This window comes from Trichomycterus rosablanca, chromosome 13, assembly GCF_030014385.1.
Source record: "Trichomycterus rosablanca isolate fTriRos1 chromosome 13, fTriRos1.hap1, whole genome shotgun sequence".
Lineage (NCBI taxonomy): Eukaryota > Metazoa > Chordata > Actinopteri > Siluriformes > Trichomycteridae > Trichomycterus > Trichomycterus rosablanca.
The window spans coordinates 13,846,642-13,872,297 of record NC_086000.1 but is presented as its reverse complement, the minus strand read 5'-3'; the positions used below and the strand labels follow the sequence as shown (position 1 = coordinate 13,872,297).

Sequence of the window (25,656 nt, the reverse complement as noted above, 5' to 3'; positions counted from 1 at the left end):
ATGATCATGAGAACGGTGAGCAAAAATCCCAGAACTACACGGAGGGACCTGATGAATGACCTGCAGAGAGCTGGGACCAAAGTAACAAAGGCTACCATCAGTAACACACTATGCCGAGAGGGACTCAAATCCTGCAGCGCCAGGCGTGTCCCCCTGCTTAAGCCAGTACATGTCCAGGCCCGTCTGAAGTTTGCCAGAGAGCATATGGATGATCCAGAAGAGGATTGGGAGAATATCATGTGGTCAGATGAAACCAAAATGGAATTTTTTGGTAAAAACTCAACTCGTTGTGTTTGGAGGAAGAAGAATGCTGAGTTGCATCCCAAGAACACCATACCTACTGTGAAGCATGGTGGTGGAAACGTCATGCTTTGGGGCAGTTTTTCTGCAAAGGGGACAGGACGACTGATCTGTGTTAAGGGAAGAATGAACGGGGCCATGTATCGTGAGATTTTAAGCCAAAACCTCCTTCAGGTTGAGCATTGAAGATGGAACGTGGCTGGGTCTTCCAGCATGACAATGATCCCAAACACACCGCTCGGGCAACAAAGGAGTGGCTCCGTAAAAAGCATTTCAAAGTCCTGGAGTGGCCTAGCCAGTCTCCAGACCTCAACCCCATAGAAAATTTGTGGAGGGATTCGAAAGTCCGTGTTGCCCAGCGACAGCCCCAAAACATCACTGCTCTAGAGGAGATCTGCATGGAGGAATGGGCCAAAATACCAGCTACAGTGTGTGCAAATCTGGTGAAGACTTACAGGAAACGTTTGACCTCATTGTCATTGCCAACAAAGGTTATGTTACAAAGTATTCAGCTGAACTTTTGTTATTGACCAAATACTTATTTTCCACCGTAATTTACAAATAAATTCTTTAAAAATCCTACAATGTGATTTCCTGGAATTTTTTTTTTTCCTCATTTTGTCTCTCATAGTTGAAGTGTACCTATGATGAAAATTACAGACCTCTCTCATCTTTCTAAGTAGGAGAACTTGCACAATCAGTGGCTGACTAAATACTTTTTGGCCCCACTGTAAACCCCAAATTATAGAACCCTTTGGTACCAGAAAACTAAACATAGGCTATAACTATAACTGGTCTATTTTGTATTGCCACCCTTTCTCAAAGAGCACAGCACATTATTTAGCTCCAGTGCAAACTGATTTACTTTTACCTGTTTTACAGATTTTACTTGACATTTAAATGAAAAGTTAATGGTTTAGGCCACACAATCGCTCAGCTGGCATTGCTGGGGCCTTAACCTTTAGTTCCTTGGACAATATCTTAATGAACTGGTATCTGATAGAGCAGTGGTAGCTCAGCATTTAAGGTATCTAAATATTGCTTAGAAATTCGCTGGTTCAAGCCTCAACACAGCCAAGTTGCCACCTATTGAGCCCTCGTGCAAGGCCCTTAATGCTTAATTGTTTGTATATGGTTAGAAGTAAAAGTTGCTTTGGGGCACTCGGGTGGCACAGCGGTCTAAACATGGTAGCACACCACTGCCGAGTGTTTAAACTAGTGAGCTCAAATCTCAACAGAGCCACACAAATTTGATTGGCCATTGTTGTATGGATATATCTGATTACCCATTAACCCTTAACTTCAGCCACATGCACAGTGCCCAGGCTGGTTAAGGGGACCCGCTTGAAGCCACCTCTTTGCCTGCAACAAATTACTACAAAGAGCTTTAACACGAATAGAGGAACATGCTATGCTCTCTTTGTTTCTCAGCTCTTCATGCTGTCTCCTCAACCTCAACATCTTGTTGTAGTAGAGGCAACTGTATATGCCAGGAGCTAATAGTCACAAACACTGATATGAAGATTTGGAGAGCAACATGAATATGTTTATTGTTTAAAGCAATTCAATTTAATTTAATAAACAATGAAACAATAATAAACAATACAGTTTGAGCTCCTAATAAAGGTAAAGCAACTTACCACTCAGTGCTCCTGAACGGCTCTCCAGCATCACCTGCCATGTAAACAAGTCTCCACGTCTCAGCTCACTCTCTAGCTCCTTCACAGACTGAGGAAAAGTGCATTTCCACAGCAGCAGCATTCGAGGCAGGAGGTGTTTCACCACATTGGCTCCTACACAAATGTTTTAATGGATATGAAATTTGTAGTCAAGGCTTCAACACCAATTTATGTCCTTTGTTTAACTGCGTGTCTGATTACCCAGTGTGGTCAGAGCGCTAAGCAGCAGCCAGCCTCCCTGTGTTCTCTGTGTAGAAATTCGACTGTTCTGGGCAGCAGAGCGCAGAAAATCTTCAGCCAAACACATCACCACCTGTTTTATTATGTAAATAATTAGCAATCAGAAATATTGGTAATGTCATTTATTTGGTGGCATACAAGGTTCTATAATGGCATTCAACTTTGTGATATAGCCTCCTAATTTGTCATCACTGATCGACTAGAACTGGTGACTTTTCAGTGCGCATGCAAATATGGTTAGTTTAATTGCACCCGTTAGACAATACAACAATGAGCGATATAATTAGCAGTCTAGAAAGCTGTGTACAGATAATGTAAAGCATACCTTACATTTAAATTCAGAAAATAAAGTCAGGAATGACATTTGAAACAATTTTCAAACAACTGTATGTATAAAAAAAATCCAGAAAAGCAGTTTTGTAAGTACATTGACACAGTACAGTTGGCAAAGACACCATTGTTTCATTTGTTTGCAAGCTCAAATGTGAGTCAAAAGCCACCATATTCACAGTCAAGTAAGCTTTACATGGCTATGGGTTTAGAGGCTGCCATGCTTAAAGAAACTCCTACTAAGTCAGCATCTTAAAGCTTAAGAAAAGTTGTCTGCTAATCAAATGGACAAACAAAAGGCTTTTGGAGGAGGGTTTTGGGGTCAGATGTAGCAAAGGAGAAGCTTTGTAGAGGAAAACATGATAAAATAGAGGCATCTCCACCTGGAGCAAATTAACGTCTCCATGGCCACCTGCCAGCCAATAAATAGCAAGGTATAATATAGGCTAATTTACTATACTACTGAACCATACAACAGGTTTATGCTGTATTTATTGTCAAGCATGGTGCTGATATTATTTTTGGCTTTGGGGATATTTTGCTGCCAGTGGAAGCAATAACCCAAAAAACACATTAAAACTGGTTTTGAAATGGCTCAATTAAGCTAAATTGATTATACTATAATGAAAATCTGCCAGAAAAACAACAGTGGAACACTACCAGTTCTGCCAAGTAGAGTGGACAAAGATGCAAACAAGAGCTGGTTGATCAGTGCCATTAAAACATAGAGATGTCATGTTTTCATTCACGATAAAAGGCACAAGAATCATGGACATCCAAATACTGACTCGACACAGATGTAAACTTTTAAGTTTCACTGTAGATTTAAATAGAGTAGAATGCCTTTATTTGACATAGGAGACTTCAGCTTCTCAACATTCGCTGTTGTCTGATTCTCCTCTTCATGGCGCACCATACAAATTCAACAGGACACAAATCTGGACCGCAGGCAGTCCAGTCAAGCGCATACATGCTGTCTACAAAGCCACGCAGTTGAAGCATGTACAGAATGAGGCTTGGGGTGTTCTAAAATAATTATAATAATTATAACTTCCCAGGAAAAGATTTCACCTAGATGGCAGGATGTGTCTCCCTAAAATTCCAATATACGCCTCTGTGTCAATGGTACCTTTACACATATGCAAGTCAACCATGCCATGGAGACATGCCATATTCACCCCCTCACTAGGACAGATGTTGGCTACTTAACCTTTCACTGAGAACATATTTGGCACAGAGAACTCAACATCTGTTTTAATTCCAAACAAGCTAAACTGCAGACTCATGTGACTAAAGGAGACGTTTTTACTGTCTTTTGAACTATCTGTCCCAAACCTTTTTGGAGTGTGTTGCAGGCATCAGATTCTAAATGATTCTAAACATCACATATTGCTACTACAATAAGGTAGCTATGTAAAACACAATATACCAAACAGAGACCAGCTGTTCCAGTGACAGAATGCATATGGAGGCTAATGTCTCCGCTTTCTTACCTTGCCTTTGGAGTGTGGTATTCCCAGCGGGCATTGATGTACAGCACCCAGTAAAGCCGAGATGGCAGCACTGTATCCGGCCACGGCCTCAGGGCACGATTTTAGTGCATTAAGTCTCTCTGAACAGCGATCAAGCAAAGTGACCAACTGAGTGGGCATCGCCAGGGCAACACAGCGCAAGCACCAGGCAGCTGCCAACCGTGCTGATACGCTGGGGTGCAGAAGCACAGAGATGACAGTGTCCAACATTGCTAAAAGGGGTAGAGAGAGAAAAAAAATGATGAAGTGTCACTTTGTTCAGGCTTTGTCACTTATGTCCAAAAACTTGCTATCTAGAACCTTGCACCCAAATACTGCACCCAAAACCTAAAGCTAAAACTGCACATTTGCTGTAATTGTTGCTGTTTTTATTTAACTTAACCCAAAGTTATTATGTTAAGTAAATAGCACAGTCAAGTAAGTACACTCTTGCACATGGTGGTTTACTGACCGACACTAGTATCAAGCAGCAGTGGTGCAGCAGTGGATCTCAGGTCTCGTACCAAACTGCCCAGCTCCAGCAAGATGCACACCAGCATGTGCTGATTGGTCATCATATCTGCGCTGGTTGCTCGTAGCTCCATGTTTCCTCCTGCATCTGCAACGCATGCAGTCACTTTAAAGCCAGTGTTGATAAAAATATCAACATAGAAATGTTTAATTAAAAAAGAACAGAGTAAAACTGGAGTATCTTCTAAAAAATGGAAATGTCGGTTGTTTGTTTTGGAAATGAACAATTGGCATATTTTTGCTCTAAAAAACAACTAGTGGGTGCCCTGGTGGCACAGTGGCCTAATACAACTGCCCACCTAGCTGAGATCTTAAGCTATCCAGTTTGAATCTCAGCTTGGCTGATTAAGGCAAACTCCACACAGAAAGGACCCAAACTACTCCACCTGGGAATCAAACCCAGGACCTTCTGAGTGCAAAGAGTATAAAATAGAAAAAAGAAACATTTGGCTACCACACACGTGTGTTAAGTCCGGCCCTTCTCAGTCAGGGTAGGATAATGAGGACTGATATATCTGGGTAACTGAATATTAGATCAAGGAAGCTGAAAGAAAAAATAATCAATGGAAATAAAAAAAAATACAATTCGTAATAGATTGATTCACTAAAACTTGTGTGTGGGTAGGCTGGACAAAAAAATTGAGACCAGAAAAGTATGTATGATTTGGCAGCCACAGTCATAGAAATAAGAACACTGGGATTTTAGTACATCAGCGTAGATTCGTACATCAGTGCTCTGAAACACCTCTGAAACTGCTAGTGGACTAGTAATCAGAAGGTTGCCAGTTCAAGACCCACCACTGCCAGGTTGCCACTGTTGGGCCCTTGAGATTGTATACTGTCACAACTGTAAGCCGCTTTGGATAAAAGCATCAGCTAAATGCCAAAAATGTAAAAAAAAATTTTTTTTTTAAACGTAAATGTAAAAACCAAATCAAACATTTCATAAGTAAGAAAATGTTCCAGTTATGGCGTTGTTCATAGCCAACTTTTACAAAGATTTAGCTTGATGTGTAATATTTTTGAAGAAAACTTGTGCACAATTTAAATTAGCAACCAAAATAGTCTGCAGCCTTCACTTACCCACAGCTGTTTTCTGTCTGCCAATGGCCAGACAGAGTTGATTTGCAGCTGCTATCTGCGCTTTCTCCCCAAGCAGACTCCCTACAGAGGCTCTTAGGATGAAGGAGACGCAACGGCGGCAACAAACAGCATCAGCTGGGTTCTGATTGACTCGAGCATCACACACCAGATCCATCAGCAGGGGCAGCAGGGTGGAGAAATGCGTCTCCAGCCACGATCGTCCCAGAATAGAGATAAACACCACACAAGCCTAAGCAAATAAACAAACATGTATGAGCTCATAAATCAATCACAGATGACACCAAACACTAATGCTGGACAATTACACGCTGAATGTTAATGACTGGGACAAACAAAAAGAACTAAAAGAAATTAGATCACTTACAAAAATAAACTATTTAATCAATACAAGACTTTTAAAAATATAAAAGTGTATCATGCAATCCACAACAAAACCACCTTTCTGTTACAAACATTCTATATAGATTTCTATTCTCATTTAGACATTTAAGAAGTACTGACTGACCTGTGTAATGCCAATGCGTACAACACTGTTAACTGAGCTCGTGCCCTTCAGCATGTCACCGCTGGCCCGAAGAAAACCTACTCCACGTCGCAGAAAGCCACTGGACACCAGCTCCATCACCTCTTCTAGAGAGCTAGATTTTGAACCTGGCTGGGGAGCTGCAGCAACAGTAATAGAGACAAAAAATGAGTTGTTTGTTAGTCCTTAATTTCCCTTTTAAAAGAAACACAAAAAAAAAAAAACACATGCTTTTAAAAAACTACAAATTATACAAATTCTTTGGACTTTTCCCAAACTGTTCCAACAATGTTGGAAGCATACAATTGTCCAAAATGTCTTGGCATGCTGAAGCATTAGAACTTCCCTTCACTGGAACTAAGATGCCTCAGCCAACTTTGAAAACACAACCCCATAGCATTTTCCCTCCTCCACCAAACTTTACAATGGCACAATGCAGTCAAGGCAGGTAAGGTCCTCCTGGTATTTACCAAACCCAGACTCGTCCATAAGACTGTCAGATACAAAAGTGTGATTCCACACCCCAAAGAACATGTTTCCACTACTCAAGACTTAAGTAGCAATGTGCGTTACATCAGTCTATCCAATGTTTGGCATTGTGCTTGATAATGTAGTTGCATATGAACCATAAAAATCCATACCATGAAGCTTCCGGCACACAGTTTTTGTGCCAATGTTAATGCCAGAGGAGGTTTGGAGTTAATGAGTCAGCAAAGCATTGATGACTTTTATGCACTATGCCCTTCAGCACTCGGCGACCCCACTCTGTAACTTTTCATGATACCTAAACGTTTCTACTTTTCAATACCACTCATGGTTGATCATTGAATATCTAGGAGCAAAAAAAATTCACAAACTCCAATATTTTGTCTATATAGTATACAGTGTGTTATCACAGTATATGATTATTTCTATATTTTATATATATAAATGAAATAATTTAGACTTGCTAATAGTTAATAAATTGCTGGTCATTTCTGTCCCTGACAGTACAAGATTATGTCCATAATTACTGCCAAACACAGTAAACACACTTTTAATACTTTTATTATTATTATAATTATTATTGTTGTTGTTGTACATGTAGTTATTATACATATCAGAGTTGTAAAAATAGCAATACAAAGCAGAATACGTAAAAGAAGGCATCAGTAAACCTACCCGTAACTTGTCTGGGGTGGAGAGCTGAAGCAAACAGGGTGCCCAGCAGTTTGGAAACAGCAACACGCACGTCGTAGTTGGAGCCTTCAAAAGCTCTGAAACAAAGTGAGGCCATGTTCTCCAGCTCTGTGGACCAGACGAACACAGCTTCTCTCTGCAACTCCAACAGGCACTAAAACACACATTACAGAATCGCCTTTTACACATGCACGTTTACCGGAGAATTAAGCACTTTGAATTTATTATGCTGAGGGAGGTTTCATGGCTTTAAGGGTTTTTTTTAATGCATTTTTCTCCCCATTTTTTCCTCCCGATTTAGCACATCCAGTTTGTCTTCCGCTGCTGGCAGACTCCAGATTTGCATCCAAGGAGAGCACGCCGCTGCCCAGGCCTTTTTCACACATGTACAGCCCTCCTCTTCTCGTCCGTGCTTCCTGCACGGGCGTCTCTTCTGCCAATCAGGGTCCTTACACAGCATATGAAGACCCACCCACCCACATATAGTCCGGTCCCCACCCTGCAGATACGGTGGCCAATTTGTATCTGCTGCAGGCACTGCCAATTATGCCCGCCAGATGGTGCCCAGCTGACCATTGGCAACACCGAGCCTCAAACCCGGGAGTTCAGAAACTCGGTGCTGGTGCGTCAGCGGAATATCCCGTTGTGCCACCTGGGCGCCTGTATATATAGCTTTTAATGAAAGACACAACCTAATATGTCATGTTCCAAATGTGACCAAGTCTGTTGTGTGGTGAGAGATGTTAATGATTAGCTCATTAACTGATAACCACCATAGCTGGATCATAGTTGGACTGCTGTAGGTTAAAAAGGTTGTTTCAATTAGTTTAATGAGAAATCTGGTGCTTTGCTGAAATTGCACAGAGCAGAAATTCAATGTGGCATCATCATGACACGCAGCGCATATTATCAAACAATGTTGTAATGCTAAAATGTGCATCACCTGTCAAAATTTTATGATACAATGGTAATTAATATTATACAATGCAAATAGAGATAAGTGCAATACTGTTTTCTTTTCTTTTTTTATCAAACATGATTCAGATATGTTTGCCTGATGCCCCAAAATGAAAGTAAGACTCTGCTGACCATGTTATATTACATAATGTTGTAATTTAATAATAATACAAAATGCATCTAGCATATTTCGCAGTACTGACGTGATATATAAAAAAATATATCACATCAGTACTGCCAAATATGCTGCTCCTGTATTTTTAAGGGTCGCTACAGTAGATAGTTCTATTCAGCATACCTTATTTGGCACAGCTTTACGTTGGATGCCCTTTCTGATGGTCCTAACCCCTTCTGTTTTTATCTGGGCTTGGGACCGGCACTGAGAGCACACCAACAAGTGCACCTCCCAATGGCTAAGCTGTTCAGCCATTACTCCCCAGTCATAGCCAATCATGTCTGTGTACACACCAGAGATTAGAACTCCGAATCCTAGTGTGATATTTGTTAGACATATAAAATGACATATGTTGTGGTATAGGCTTAAGGCTTTTTTGTTTAACCCTGAACCTAAATTTTATCAGATAGGATGAATGCTGTATTGTTATACGTCTAATCACATTCACCAGGTTGTTCATGTGTAAAAGTGTGCAACCCGGTAAATCACCATGTAAAGCCTGTGTAAATGGCACAAAAATGTTTAATTACAGGTAAATGTAACCAGGTATTCATTTGGATTTTGAGTGGGAGATAATCTATACTATACATTCACTAAACACAGCACACACAGAGAAGCAGAGATGTTCTCATCGTCACACTCATCGTTAAGTACTTATATGGATAAACGTTAAAGGTAAAAGTAGACAGATCTTGCAGTACCTTTGCGGCAGCACAGCGGACAGTCATTGAGCGGTCAGTAAGGCAGGAGCGAGTGGCTTTGTAGATGTCTCTGTGACAGGGAACCGCACTCACCCCCAAACCCTTCAGGATCTTCTCTACACACAGCATAATCTCACAGCGCCCCTGAGACTGTGTGCACACACACACACACACACACACACACACACACACACACACACACAATCATATCATACTTAAAGCAAGACTTCTTGGTTACAACAAGTTAATTCGATTACAGTTTAAATATCTTGTGTTTTTACTGTATTCAACTGAACAGAGGTTTAAAAACTTATTAGCAAATGAGTGCTGTCTGTTTTAGAAATGGGTTTCTCTGTCTATTTGCAAGTATCTAGATTGGTTAATACATTTGGATTCTGTGTAACTCTTACCTCGGCACTTTTCACAGCTTTTAGAAGGTTTGCAACTGTTTCTTTAAAAGAGTTGATGAGGAGACGGCCAAGCTGCTCGTACATCGCTCCCAGACATGCCACGGCTGCCCTGTAAAGAGAAACAGCTTTCGTTTGCTAATGATGTACACAGGAATAGATTTTCTTCAGATGGAGTTTACATTTGGTATAATGCACTGAACCGTACAGACAGCTGTGAGGTTTCTGCCTGGCTAAATGTCGGTGCTGTGGATGTATTTGGTGCAGCATGTTCCTATAAACTTGAACTATAAAACATTTTTCTAAGAACATTCTTCAGCTAAATTGGTGAGATGCACATTCATGCAAAAACATAATTAATAGGCGCTCGGGAGATGCAGCAGTAAAACAAGCTAGCTCACCAGTGCTGCGATCTTGAGCTGTTTAGTTCAAATATCAGCTGTGCGACCAGACGGCCAGGTGCCAACACAAACACACTTTTGGCACACTATTGTGAGAGACAATGGCTGAAACAGAGTTCCTCGCTGCTGGAGCAATTACAAATAAAATACTTTCACAAAGACACCTTTTCGGTGTTTTGTGAGCTTTTAAACATAAAATTGTAAATAAAACTTTGTCTGATTTGGAGCTGTTAGATACTAGGAAATAATAAGAACACTGTATTTCTTATCCCTTGAAAATCAATGCAAGGCTCCACTGCAGGCCTATCCAGGGGGCCCGCGTGAATTGGTGGTGGTGGGGGGGGAGTTTAGCATGGCTATCAGTGGAAACCCAACACTGGCAAGTGATAAGTAGTGGCCGCAGATAGAACATGTGTCGGAGGGGGCGTATGGTGATCTCCTTTAAAAGATCAGGGGTTGTGCAATGGCAGAGGATTCACAAGTGGGATTAAAAAATGACTAGACTAGGAGATAAAAGGGAAGAAATTGACTTTTTCTCCTTCATATACAACAGGTCATTAGTCACTAAACACTGTTACAAACATACGACTGACGATTTTCCAGCGATGATTGTCCAACAAAGTTACAATTGATGAAAACCTTGGTCTGGCCACTGGCCAGATAGATAGATAGATAGATGGATGGATGGACGGACGGACGGACAGACAGACAGATAGATACTTTATTAATCCCAAAAACTATGGATGTGAAGCCTGGACACTTAAGAATGAAGAAGAAAAACACATCCAGGCTTTTAAGAACAAGTGAAAGGAGGAAGATGATGACCCCTGATAAAGTTTCCAAGATGGCCAGAACAGATGGCTACTGAACCACATTAAATATCGCAAAGTTACGTTACTTTGGGCATGTCATGAGGCAGCCATATGTGTGTGTGTGTGTGTGTGTGTGTGCATGTTTAAATGATGTTTGGTAGACTGCACTCACAGGCGGCTTGGCAGAAAGCTGGGCGAATCATCTTTGCTCTTGATAATGTCATGGCAGCGATCCACAGTTAGGCTGGATGAGAGTGAGTCCCCCTGTCTGTACAACAAAGCTATACACTGAGCTAAAAGGCAGCGTGTTGAGGGGCCAGGAGAACCAATCAGAATGCTTGTCAGCTGCTCTACCAGCTGCTTCTGTTTCTGCTTCACATCTGCCTGTAAGCAAACACACACACACACACACACACACACTCTTAAATACCTTTATTGAGACCAACAGAGACGGCAAAGAATTCTGGTTAAAAGGAGCTGAATTTGATTTTGGAGTAGTGGCTTCTCTGTTGCATGGGGATGTAAAGCTCACTTGACTGTAGACAGTGTTGTCTGTGTTAAATCAGCTTCAAAAAAGTCAAAAGTATTTTTATGGCTTGCAGGTATATTCCCTCTTTTGCATTAGGAGCATTTTTCTGAACCTGGCAACCAATGTTTAGCCGGTGGGTCAGATGGGTTGTGTGTGTGGAAATGTTCAATCATTGATTAAAAGCTGTGATTAAACTATACTACATTTTTTAGGATCGGTTACAAGGTGTTTTTATGGCTATAGTAGAAACTGTGAATTATGCAGATATTTTTATGTATCTGATTGAGACACTGGGTGTCTCTCAAACAGCATGCTAAATAAATTTGTGTTGCATGACTTACTCGCTGAGTGTTGGGCAGCAGCTTCTTTAGAAAGCGCAACCATTCAAACACAAATTCACCCCTCTGCTGCTCCCCCAGCCGACTGCAGATGTCCTCATTCAGTAACAGGCTGTGTGCCTGCTCCATTCTTTCTTCTTTCTTCCTCACTTCTCTCCACCTCAGACCAGCACAGAGGAGTCAAAGCTCCTGCTACTGACCATCACAGTGACATTCCTGAAGCACACAGGCAAAAAGATGAGATTACTAAAGCCTATTGTTATTGTTTTAGAATGCAAAATGCAACTCAATTATAACTGCGCTCATCAAAATTATGACAATTACCTAATTACATTTTTATGATCTGGATCATGATTTATTGAGATCATCAAGAATAACTTAGTTTTCAACTTACAACAACTCCCAAGCAACATCCTACTAACCACCTGGAACACCATGTCAACCACAAAAATAATCCCCAGGAATTTAATTTTCATTCTTTCTTTTTTTTTTTCTTTCAACATTTTACAAGAAATTAAAATGTAGTTATATATTTACAAACAACATCGAATTCGAGTGTTTGTATAACACATCACTGCTGAAGCAAATGAAAGGTTATTATTAATGGTTTAATCATGTTGTAGCCAAACTTTAGGTCGTACAGACTAGCAGAAGGTTTTAAGATTAGCAATATTATGGTATATAGGGGTTGACAAAAAATTAATTACAAAATACAAAATAAATTTAAAAAAAAATCTGCTCCATCATTCTTTTCTTCATTAATTTGTTGTATCATTCAACTGATTTAAACACTTAAGACTTAAATCTAGCTCTGTTTAGATTTATAAATCCTTATTTACATAAATCATTATATGAATCCTATATACTTATTTATAAATCCTTATATACTTTAATGGGGGTGAATATTTCCTAATGCAATTGTATGTACCAGTGCTCTGTGGATAATTTGAAACACACATTTTGACAAACACAGCTCTTTTCTACATACAAATACAAAAGCTTTTTGAAAGCACAAATCAAAAGTCACTAGAGTCCTGCAGGAACATGACTGGACGTGTTGGGACATACAAACAGCTACAAATAGCAGTTGCTTGTCAGTTGCAGGCTAGAATTACATGTGTAAACATCTCTGGCACAGTAAATATTCCACTGTTAAAACGCTGTGTTTTATTTAAGTTTTGTGCTCAATAATACCAAGAAACAGCAGACAGCTTTTATCCCAAGCAACTTTAATTTAGACTACAGTGACTATATTTAGATTTTCAAAAAAGAGGACACTTGGCAAGATGGCAGCGTGGGGGGTTGTTGCGGGGGTTGGCAAATTAGTATAAAGTATAAAGTGGTATAAAGTAGGGGTTTGTAACTATGTTATTGAAAAATGCTTTTAACAAATGCAACAAATGCATTTATGGTCAAATAATCGTATTACTTTCAATTCAGCGTTTAGCCCTAAACAATAATAACAACAAATAAAAGAGTTATCAGCAGAGCTATTTCGACAGAATGTGGCACTATCACACCTCTAGCTTAGTAGGCACATTTGGAAATGTTCGCGCAGTTTCAGAATCAGGGAAAGACTTTTAACAAGGCAGACGTGTGGTCTATTAATCTGTAGCTGTTGTGATGCTTTCCCTCTGCAGTAGTAACAACATCTTCTGTTTTACCCGATCTCACAAAATAGTTTATTTATCTGACGAACTCCCTCACCTTTAGCTGCAGTTTTGTGTTTTGCTGAACTGGCACCTTTATTTGACACTGATGCAGGTCATGCATTCTGCTGCCCAAGGTTACTGAGACAAAACACAGATTTTTCTGTAATTCGTCTGTGAATTTTCATTTGTGCTTTGGCATTTTTAAGAGAAGTGTGAGAAGGCAGAGAAAGGTGAAATCAGTGCAAAAACACACAAAGAACAGCGCACGCAAACTACAAAAGCTGAATCCTAGACATTTTTGGTGATTTAGTAATCACGGTCAAATGCATTTTTAATGTCATGTTTTACACACTTTGGTTACATTCATGTCAGAAACAGTAGATACTTGTAACACAAGATTTATCAGTTCACAAGTTTAATGTCAAACACAGTCATGGACAATTTTGTATCTCCAATTCACCTCACTTGCACTTGTCTTTGTACTGCGGGAAAAAAACGGAGCTTCCGGAGGAAACTCACACAGACACGGGGAGAACATGCAAACTCCACACAGAACCTGGACCATTAACCTGGGGATCAAACCCAGGACCTTCTTGCTGTGAGGCAACAGTGCTACCCACTGAGCCACTGTGCCGCCCTTTTAAACAACTGAGGATTAAGAACCTTCCTCAGGTATAGTGGATGACCCTGTTCACAATTCTTGCATATCATGTGTCAGGCTTCACACAGAATGGTTTACACCGCAGGTTTACGCTATATGCCTTTTGCCAATCCTATGATCATGCTTTGGATTGCCACCTATTCTTGACAAATATAAACTGTACAACATCAAACTCCAAAAATACTGTTATAAAACGGATAGTTCCGGTCCTAAAATCTGATTGGCTGAGCCGCGTTCGAAACCGTTGTAAAATCCCCGATAAACGCACACCTATGACCACCTCACATCATTCCATATTAATACGCCACTGAAAAGAAAAAGTTAATGTTATTTTCGCCCTCATGTTGCCTAGCAACAATGTTAATCGAACTACCTGGCGTCGCGGAAGAATGCTTTATTGTAAGTTTATACACAATAAATACATTTATGAATTAAACATTGTTGTATTTATTGTATTTTATGTTGACCGCCATTTTATAAAAGCAATAAGCCACTCGAGACTGTGCGTTACTGCTATGATTTTAGCACGGGGAAAGAAGTTTTAGGCACTCCGCTTCGCGTCGTGCCAAAAACGTCATCCCCATGCTAAAATCACAGTAACGCACGGCCTCTCGTGGCTTATTGCTTTAATATATGTGCCAGAGCATCGCAAATCTTAAAACTGAGTACAAATTCATCTGATGATGAGAAAATACACCAAGTAGAGAGCATTGTGAATCAAACTGTTGAGGCAAGTTTTAATTAAACAAAAGCACAACTGCAGAGTCAATATAATCTTAATGATCTCCCCACAATTTCAATTAGTGTAAAAATCAAGCTGAACTTTTGAGCTTTAGGTTAAAAGGCTGGAATGTTCTCCAGAATAAGCTAAAAGTTTATTGTGTTTGTTATGACGTTTTCAGATAAGTTCTTCTCCTTGACAGATGGTCTGGTGTTTTTTACTGTTTGTTCTGTTATGGATGCACCTGGTAATGAATAAACAGACCAGTAGCACTTGTTCATTGATTCATTACAGGTAAGCTTCATAAAGTTCTAAATGCAGTATGTGGACGAAAACTATGCAGGCAAAAATATGTTGATATAATCAAATACAGGTTTCAAACAAAGATCCCCAGAGCACCCACACTACCCACTGCCTCACAGTGCCATGCTAAAGAAATTCTGCTATTCACATCAGAATTACTAGTAAGGTAAGATACTTATACAGTTGATGAAGTCCCACCAGTCAACCATTTTAAAGCAGAATACTGGAAACCTGTAGATGACAGTCAACATATCTCAAAGACACAGCTTCACTAAGAGTTAATTTAAAGGAATCCACAAAGATTAGATTTTCATTTCAGGTTTTCAGTAAATCACTTTCCTTTCTTTTCACCTTTGCAGAAGAAAATGCTGCACTTACGATCTGTGGTAGCTGACCAAGTTAAAGCAACAACACTTATGAATTCCTTTTGCATTCAAAGCTTTACAGTGATGTGTGTACTGTAGGCAGACCTAAAAAAAAACCCAGCACAATGTAAGGTCTCCAGAGCCACAACCAGCTCCTGAAGGGTTTTATGAAGTGCTTTTAGAAGTGTTTTCAATGATGGCATTGTTAATGAGCACCTGTGTTGTATCAGGGCTGATACGTGTGCAAGACAGCATAAAGTGTGACACCACTGTTCCCAGAGCCTCCTTTGTAATCCTGTACGATGCAGCTATAAATAATGCAGTTTGGCAGGAGGATTCTGGTTTCTGGTAGAGTTATGACATTAATATCTTCCTATAGTTTACTGTACATTCTAACACGAATATGAATGGATTACCTCAGGTCTTAATAAGGTAATGTCACCTACATACTGATAATCACCTACATAATAAGTCCTGTTACATCACACTATTTCTGATGCATGCAGTGACTTAAAGCAGCCCAATATCAAGATGCTCCCATCTATGGCAGTTACATTTATGACATTTTAATTGTCATATTAATATTTTAATTGTCATAAATGATTGTGTTGTGTTATTGCACTTATATTGTTGACTTTACACCAAAAAATAACATCATCTTTGTTACTTGCTGTATAGAAACTATACTAGACAGTAGGGCTGCAACTAACGATTATTTTAGTAGTCAACTAATCTGACGATTATTTTTTCGATTAGTCGACTAGTCAACGACTATTTATGTCATACCCTCTATCTCTGCCTTAACATAACAAAACTCTGTTATGTTATTTAAGTTCCAATATCAAATTAAAATAATGACCCATGAAACATGAATTTGAAACTTAAGCTTGATAGTTTAATCAAATATATTTGAAACATTAATACACAATCACAATAAAAAAATCTATTAAATAAGAAAGCTTTGGACAGCATTAGAAGCTGTTATGTTTCAGAAGTTATCACTCTGGAAGTCAAAAACATTTATAACATGTGGTTGAGAAACATGTGAATGCTGTCTGTGAGGACCTCAGCCATTTGAGGGGTGCATGAACCTCTTCTCTTCTCATCCACACTCCATTGCTTAGTGCTATTAATAGAAAGAGCAAAAGAGAAAGCTGTATTAATGATCACAAACTGAAGGCTATGTATCATAGTTTATTACAAATAGTGTACTGGCTATGCCAACTAAACCATAACAGGTTAAATATCTTAACTGAATTATCTGCTAAGCTAACTAGCTTTCATTAAGTGGAGAACGCTTATTATTTAGAACGAATGCTCTCATTAACGTGAGCAAAAAATAACGTTAGGCTATAATGTTAAGTTATATAACATTACTCCTAATAAATCACTGATTAACTATTGCACTTAATGCGTTAGCTTAGCTATCAAACCTAAAAAATAGCGATCTCTTAGGAAGTTTTCCGACAGTACATTGGTTAAAGAATGAAGCGGTGTAAAACCTTACCTGTCCTGAATAACGCTGGTCATCACGGCTGCAGGGTGCTGGCGTTTCAGATGCTCATGCATCACCGTGTTGCTGGCGTGAAACCACAACTCTGCAGTGTCTGCATTCAGCTTGTTTCTTTGGTTTATTTTGGCTGAAATGCTCCTGAAATACTTTAGAAAGTTTTGGTCTCTGTATCTTTGCCTCTCTGTCTTCATAAACTCCCCACTGTGCCATGGAAGCGATGCTGCACCTCCTGCAGTTCCTTTAGTGCGTTGCAATAATAACGACGCTTCGACAATGAAATTACACGTCGACAAATTTTTATAGTCGACGTTATCGATTATGTCGACTAATCGTTGCAGCCCTACTAGACAGCAGGAGTTAACATTGCAGTTGCCATCAAATTAAACCCTACACAACTCTCTCTCCCACAGGCAAGGCCAATCACGTTCCTTGAGTGGTAGCACCTCAGAGACTCAAACGTGAAAGCTACAACTCCCTGTGATAATGGACCTGCAAGTAAGACAACAACTAAAGCATCTTTTCATGTTCTTTTAAAACCTAAAACTATTGTGCTATTATGTAGTTTGTTGTATTAATAGTGTTCATTTCTGTTGACAATATAGGCTGGTTGTGTATGTACAGGGGTTGGACAAAATAACTGAAACACCTGGTTTTAGACCACAATAATTTATTAGTATGGTGTAGGGCCTCCTTTTGCGGCCAATACAGCGTCAATTCGTCTTGGAAATGACATATACAAGTCCTGCACAGTGGTCAGAGGGATTTTAAGCCATTCTTCTTGCAGGATAGTGGCCAGGTCACTACGTGATGCTGGTGGAGGAAAACGTTTCCTGACTCGCTTCTCCAAAACACCCCAAAGTGGCTCAATAATATTTAGATCTGGTGACTGTGCAGGCCATGGGAGATGTTCAACTTCACTTTCATGTTCATCAAACCAATCTTTCACCAGTCTTGCTGTGTGTATTGGTGCATTGTCATCCTGATACACGGCACCACCATTGGATGCACATGGTCCTCCAGAATGGTTCGGTAGTCCTTGGCAGTGACGCGCCCATCTAGCACAAGTATTGGGCCAAGGGAATGCCATGATATGGCAGCCCAAACCATCACTGATCCACCCCCATGCTTCACTCTGGGCATGCAACAGTCTGGGTGGTATGCTTCTTTGGGGCTTCTCCCCACCGTAACTCTCCCGGATGTGGGGAAAACAGTAAAGGTGGACTCATCAGAGAACAATACATGTTTCACATTGTCCACAGCCCAAGATTTGCGCTCCTTGCACCATTGAAACCGACGTTTGGCATTGGCACGAGTGACCAAAGGTTTGGCTATAGCAGCCCGGCCGTGTATATTGACCCTGTGGAGCTCCCGACGGACAGTTCTGGTGGAAACAGGAGAGTTGAGGTGCACATTTAATTCTGCCGTGATTTGGGCAGCCGTGGTTTTATGTTTTTTGGATACAATCCGGGTTAGCACCCGAACATCCCTTTCAGACAGCTTCCTCTTGCGTCCACAGTTAATCCTGTTGGATGTGGTTTGTCCTTCTTGGTGGTATGCTGACATTACCCTGGATACCGTGGCTCTTGATACATCACAAAGACTTGCTGTCTTGGTCACAGATGCACCAGCAAGACGTGCACCAACTCTTTTGAACTCTGGTATGTCACCCATAATGTTGTGTGCATTGCAATATTTTGAGCAAAACTGTGCTCTTACCCTGCTAATTGAACCTTCACACTCTGCTCTTACTGGTGCAATGTGCAATTAATGAAGATTGGCCACCAGACTGGTCCAATTTAGCCATGAAACCTCCCACTATAAAATGACAGGTGTTTCAGTTATTTTGTCCAACCCCTGTATGTATGTATGTATGTATACATTCCAAATTAAAGAATTATACATTTTAAGTAAAAAAAATAGGTGACTGCAGTTTAAAAACACTCTAAAATGCTGATTTTTGAGGTTAGTAAAAAAAATTTTAACAACTACCCTAAGATTCTGAGCTTAAGTACTATCATTTTACATAAACAGCCAATTACTCCTAGTACACAGACCACATCCATGTAGCCCAACTACTTGAGTTTTCAATTTTACATTACTTAATTTAAGTAAATTGTAGTTACAGTAGTATCTTGAAACTTGACGTCAGTTGGTTCTGGGAGTGGCGTTGAGTTTAAAAGGTGTTTAGTTTCAAGGTTTTTTTTCCATAAGTATGTATGGGAAACCTGTTAATGCGTTAAAACTTAACGTGACTTATTGTACTAACACAAAGGGGGAGGAACTTCATTAGTGGAGAGAACTTATGAGCAGTAATAATTAAGAAAAGTTTAGTGTTCCTGTGTCGTTCTTTTAATACATTAAACCACGTTAAGTTTTTTTTTTTTTTTTACTGTTAAGCGTTTTAGACTCACAATTTCTCATAACCCCGAGCTATAACACAAGTTTAAAAGTGAAACAGTGAGGAAAAGCCAGCTGAACACAGATACATGTGGACACTTTCAGAGTGGATTTGACTGTTATTCCACATGTGCAGATTGCACATGCAGATTCGCCTCATATTCGCACTTTGATGACGTTTCATCACACCGCTCAAGCCAACCGCTGAACAAAGCGGCGGTCGCTCACACACTGAGTTCAAGGTAAACATCAAGTGTAAGGCTACAAATTTCAACGATTTCGATTTTAAGGGAAACGTTGAATTTAAGGGTACAAATTTCTCAACAAAGTGAGTAGAGTTTCAAATATTTTGAGTTTAGGAAACGTTGAGTTACAAGGTACCACTATTAGGATCAAGTGTACCACATTTTCTTTCTTACGCTAATCCACCACCACTGAAATCCGGGTTCGAATCTCAAATGTGTTATGAAGTGGTTGATAAAATAACTCTTTTTTTTTTTACAATGTGCGGGTTTAAAGTAATTTTGTAGTTCATTAAAATAATATATATATAGATATATATAGATATATATATATATATAGATATTTCAAAACTGTTTATTGAGTTTCTCTTGTCTACTTTAACTTTTAATTAAGTGACATGTCTGTAGGATATTGTTACCTTCACTTAAATGAGTAGTTGTTTTTCATACTGATTATATGATGCTGGTGTTTAGACAAAAAGACTGTTTAGATAGTCTCAGTTGAATGCAAATGCACCTGTTGTAATTACTGTTTTATACAATACTGTTACATTTATTTCTCTGTCCACCTCATTTGTAATACAAAGAAAAAGCGACAAGTGCGGCTGAAGTACATGAACAAAACTAACAATCCAGGCAGAAACCTGAGCGGTATGTAAATAAGGAAGCTGGAATAAATGTGAACATTTATCGCTGCCATGTCCTCACACACCTACACAGTACGCTAGCTTGCGCTCCATGAAACCAAAAGTTATTTGTTGAGCACCTACCAGGACTACTTGCACTCACACTTGAAACTATCCGTTATTTGAGTTCTTTCAAGTTTGCCAAACCTGGAACTTAGTTCTGACTGTACATTTAAAAACCTCCTTTTTCATGTCCAGCGTGCTAACCTTACACATAACAGCCTGCGTTCACACGTCTGATACACGGTGCTAAACATTAGCCTGTTAGCATCATTAAACATTTCACCAGAGGTTTATCGATAAAAAATATATACAGAACATACCCACTGTGACTCAGCTACTGTTCATGGTAGAAATGCTCCGAAAAGTTGCGTATTTAAAACAGCATGTTATAAATAACTAAAAATAAGAAACACAGTAGGAGTAAGGATATGTGTGGGAGAAAGTGCTATTCAAACTGAGAAAGAAGAAGAGCGTGACCAGCAGGGGCAGAACATTTCCATTATACAGCAGTGTGGACGACTGAGGTGAATCCTTTGAGAAAACAAGGGAACCCCCGAAATTTTTACCTTAACGCACAGTCAACGAAAGGAGAGCATTAATGAAGCCAATCCACCTTCTGTATGTTTTTGGAAAATGGGAGGAAACTGGAGTACGTGACTGAAACTCGCACATTCACTGGACGAACATGCAAACTACTTCAGGTTTTCACAAGCTATGTTGCTGTGCAGCGTCCAGTCTACGTTCTACAATTAGAGACCTGATAAGAAAGCGCCACATTTGGCTTTTTATGTACTAAAAATGTAGTGTAATTTCATAAATAAATCATTAATTTCCCTTAAATTATTTACAAGCAAAGGACAAGACAGAAGACTTGACCAATAACATAAAATGTGTCTAGATCAACTAAAGGAAAACATTTGAAATAATACTCACTGGTCAGTTTATTGCATTTCTTGGCCATTTTATGAGCCATACTTACCATATAAATACACAATGTGTGAGGAACGATAATGGCATTTGTGTTGGGGTATGCAGTAGACCCTTTCCTGGTCCAGCATGACTAGTTTGACCAGTTTTATGTGGAGGAACTTTAGTGGTCTACACATTGTGCAGGCCATGTATTCCACAAGGTCTTGGAAACAGTACTTTTAAACTTTGGTTTACATGCTTGTTAACATCTCTGCATCATATAATGTCTGAACCTGCATTCTAATCTCAGCTTTTATACAAGCTAGAATATGCGAATACATTGTACTATTTACATGTTTATGTATGTAATGAAAGAAAATCTGCTATTGCAAATAGTAACTATTGCAGAGAATGGTAAGAAATGAGGGACAATAGAATGCAGCTAAATACAGAAACACCGTTAAAGAAAACCATAGATTGGGCTGATGGACTATAACCTGAAACACACAGCCAAAACAACACTGCGGCAAGTCTCTGACAAATGTCGTGAATGAAAGTGGCCCAGCCAAAGATTTGGAAAAAAACTGCACAAATCCAGAAATACAAAGCTTGTAGACACGAACACATAAAGATTAACAGCTGTAATTGTTACCAAAAGTATTAAATAAATTTTTCAAATAAGTTTGTGAATAATAGAATTTAGTTTAGATTTTTAATTAAAAACAAATCAGTCTATAATAGGTGTTCAAGTGTGGACTGATGAGTGAAAACAGCAATCATATAAATTCAAGTCGAATTCACATTATAAAATGTGCAAAAATACTTCCACTGTAATATACAAATGTATAGTACAATTAAAAAAAAAAAACTTTTTATCCACACTTGCCAGCTTGATTGAAAGGTGGGTTAAACGAAAAGGGTCACTTATTTTTCATCTACTGTAAGCCAAAAGAAGGGTTGAGTCTTGCTCGAATGCCTAACAGTGACTGGTGGAGTGATTACTTGAAGAGTCTTGACCATTAAGCTATTAAGGAATTGACCCCCTTTCTGATTTATTTTATTGTTAATGTTAACTTACCAAAGCAACCAAATGTAATTGATCATTTGTTCACTTGATTACCACCAGAGCTGGTTTATTCAAACATCCCTTAAATAGAACCTTGATAAAAAAATCAAAATGAGAAATTGATATACAGCGGGGGAAATAAGTATTGAACACATCAACATTTTTCTCAGTAAATGTATTTCTAATGGGACTATTGACATGAAATGTTCACCAGATGTTGGTAACAACCCAAGTAATCCACACATATAAAGCAGTCAAAACAAATAAGTCAAAAAATTAAGTTATGTGTAATAAAGTGAAATGACACAGGGAAAAAGTATTGAACACATGAAGAAAAGGAGGTGCAAAAAGGCATGGAAAGCCAAAACACCAGCTGAAATCTGTCAGTATTTAGAAAGCAATCCTGCCCCTATCAGTGCAAATTAATATCAGCTGGTTTAGTCCTAATTGATGGCCTACAAAAAGGTTTCTTATTACCAAGGTGTCACACAAGAAGCATCTCGTAATGGGTAAAAGCAAAGAGCTCTCTCAAGACCTTTGCAACCTTATTGTTGCAAAACATACTGATGGTATTGGTTACAGACGTATTTCTAAACTTCTGAATGTTCCAGTGAGCACCTTTGGGGCCATTATCCGGAAGTGGAAGTTTCACCATAAACCGGCCACGGCCAGGTGCTCCTCGCAAGATTTCTGACAGAGGAGTCAAAAGAATAATCAGAAGAGTTGTCCAAGAGCCAAGGACCACTCGCGGAGAGCTTCAGAAAGACCTGGAATTAGCAGGTACAGTTGTTTCAAAGAAAAGTAAGTAATGCACTCAACCGCCATGGCCTTTATGCACGCTCACCGCGCAAGACTCCATTTCTGAAGGAAAAGCATGTTGAAGCTCGTTTAAAGTTTGCTGCACAACATTTAGACAAGCCTATAAAATACTGGGAGAATATAGTCTGGTCAGATGAGACCAAAATTGAACTCTTTGGATGTCATAGCACACACCATGTTTGGAGGAGAAAAGGCACTGCACATCACCCCAAAAAAACCATACCAACAGTGAAGTTTGGAGGTGGGAACATCATGGTGTGGGGCTGTTTCTCAGCATATGGTACTGGTAGACTTCATGTAATTGAAGAAAGGATGAATGGAGAAATGTACCGAGACATTCTTGATAAGAATCTGCTGCCATCTACCAGGATGCTAAAGATGAAACGAGGGTGGACATTTCAGCAAGACAATGATCCCAAACACACAGCCAAGGAAACTCTTAAGTCAGGGGTATTCAACTAAAATTTAAAGAGGTCCAGTTAGAGAAAATTTCTTGAAGCAAAGGTCCGTAATGTTTAACTATATATATATATATATATATGTTATATATAATTGATATATATATATATAACATATATATTGATATATATTATATATAAATAGCCTAGTAGTTGTATCAACATCTGCATGTAATCAATAACTGACTGTCAAATCAGATGTCTGTTTGTTTATTAGGATTTTAACGTCGTGTTTTACACTTTGGTTACATCATGACAGGAACGGTAGTTACTCATTACACAAGGTTCATCAGGTCACAAGTTTATATCGAATACAGTCATGGACAATTTAGTGTTTCCAATTCACCTCACTTGCACGTCTTTGTACTGTGGGAGGAAACCGGAGCACCTGGAGTAAACCCACGCGAACACGGGGAGAACATGCAAACTCCACACAGAGAGGACCCGGACCGCCCCACCTTATCAAACCTTTCTCTTATCAAATTAAGAGAAAATAAAAATAAATTGTGCTCCAGTGGGAAGTAAGAACAGAAATGAGTCTCTCCATCACGGATTAAATGCTGTATTTTTGCTGTACACGTTTCTTTTTTGGAGAGCGCTATTTGTCTCCTGTCTCACTCGTCTTTTTCTCAACTTTCTCCTGCACAGTCGTCTGTATCTCTCCCTTCGTTTTTTCTACGTTCGCTATCTTTCTTTTTCTTTCTACCGTCTTTCCACATGTAACTCGCCTCTAACTCTCTCATCTGTCTGCACTGTAGAGTCGCAGTGTTTACCGGCTGGAATGCACAGACTTGATTGGCTGAGTGGTGTCACGTGATTGGGCTGTGCGTTTTCTCATCCGCTAAACCGCTACCGTAAAGACTACAAAAGCTGCGCCGGTTAAAATAGAAGCGCTCCGTCAGGTTTCAAATAATAACTTTCTGTTTTGGCTGTAGCTCCGGGTCCGTATGGGACAGCTTCTGGGTCCGGATCCGGACCGCGGTCCGCCTGTTAGTGACCTCTGTCTTAAGTGGTTTCAGAGAAAGAAAATAAAGCTGCTAGAATGGCCCAGTCAATCACCTGACTAGAATCCAATTGAAAATCTATGGAAAGAACTGAAAATCAGAGTTCATAGAAGAGGCCCCCGGAACCTTTATGATCTGAAGACAGTTTGTGTGGAAGAATGGGCCAAAATCACACCTGAACAATGCATGCGACTAGTTTCTCCATACAGAAGGCGTCTTGAAGCTGTCATTACCAACAAAGGCTTTTCTACTAAATATTAAATAAATTTCAGTAAGCGTGTTCAATACTTTTTCCCTGTCTCATTTCACTTTATTACACAACTTAATTTTTTGACTTATTTGTTTTGACTGCTTTATATGTGTGGATTACTTGGGTTGTTACCAACATCTGGTGAAAATTTCATGTCAATAGTCCCATCAGAAATATATTTACTGAGAAAAATGTTGATGCGTTCAATACTTATTTTCCCCACTGTATTGAAATACACGTTCAACCATAACATTAAAACCACCTCCTTGTTTTTACACTCGCTGTCCATTTTATCAGCTCCACTTACCTTGTAGAAGCACTTTGGTCAGGACCACCACAAAGTAGGTATTATTTGGGTGGTGGATCATTCTCAGCACTGCAGTGACATGGTGGTGGTGTGTTAATGTGGTCCACCAACCAAAAATATCCAGCCAACAGTGACCACTGATGAAGGTCTAGAAGATGACCAACTCAAACAGCAGCAATAGATGAGCGATCGTCTCTGACTTTACATCTACAAGGTGGACCAACTAGGTAGGAGTGTCTAATAGAGTGAAGTGAGTGGACACGGTATTTAAAAACTCCAGCAGCGCTGCTGTGTCTGATCCGCTCATACCAGCACAACACACACTAACACACCACCACCATGTCAGTGCAGTGCTGAGAATGATCCACCACCTAAATAATACCTACTCCGTAATGGTCCTGGGAGAGTCCTGACAATTGAAGAACAGGGTTAAAGCAGGCTAAAAAGCTATGTAGAGAAATAGATGGACAACAGTCAGTAAACGTAGAACTACAAAGTAATTCTATATGGTAAGTGGAGCTGATAAAATGGACAGTGAGTGTAGAAAGCAGGAGGTGGTTTTAATGTTATGGCTGATTGGTGT

General features: G+C 39.5%; 1 protein-coding gene across 1 annotated transcript in view; it reads right to left on the bottom strand.

Moving 5' to 3' along the window:
- Positions 1-20,640, bottom strand: part of heatr5a (HEAT repeat containing 5a) — a 67,727-nt gene extending 47,087 nt beyond the window's left edge. The window contains exons 1-12 of the mRNA XM_063007397.1: positions 20,581-20,640; positions 11,721-11,933; positions 11,023-11,234; positions 9,641-9,749; positions 9,231-9,380; positions 7,380-7,551; positions 6,201-6,358; positions 5,675-5,924; positions 4,533-4,679; positions 4,043-4,293; positions 2,181-2,292; positions 1,941-2,093 (exon numbers count right to left, since the gene is read on the bottom strand). Of these exons, the coding sequence (XP_062863467.1) occupies positions 1,941-2,093; positions 2,181-2,292; positions 4,043-4,293; positions 4,533-4,679; positions 5,675-5,924; positions 6,201-6,358; positions 7,380-7,551; positions 9,231-9,380; positions 9,641-9,749; positions 11,023-11,234; positions 11,721-11,846 (1,840 nt within the window). The 5' untranslated portion in view covers positions 11,847-11,933; positions 20,581-20,640. The remainder of the gene's footprint in view (positions 1-1,940; positions 2,094-2,180; positions 2,293-4,042; positions 4,294-4,532; positions 4,680-5,674; positions 5,925-6,200; positions 6,359-7,379; positions 7,552-9,230; positions 9,381-9,640; positions 9,750-11,022; positions 11,235-11,720; positions 11,934-20,580) is intronic.
- Between the last annotated feature and the right edge of the window lie 5,016 nt (positions 20,641-25,656).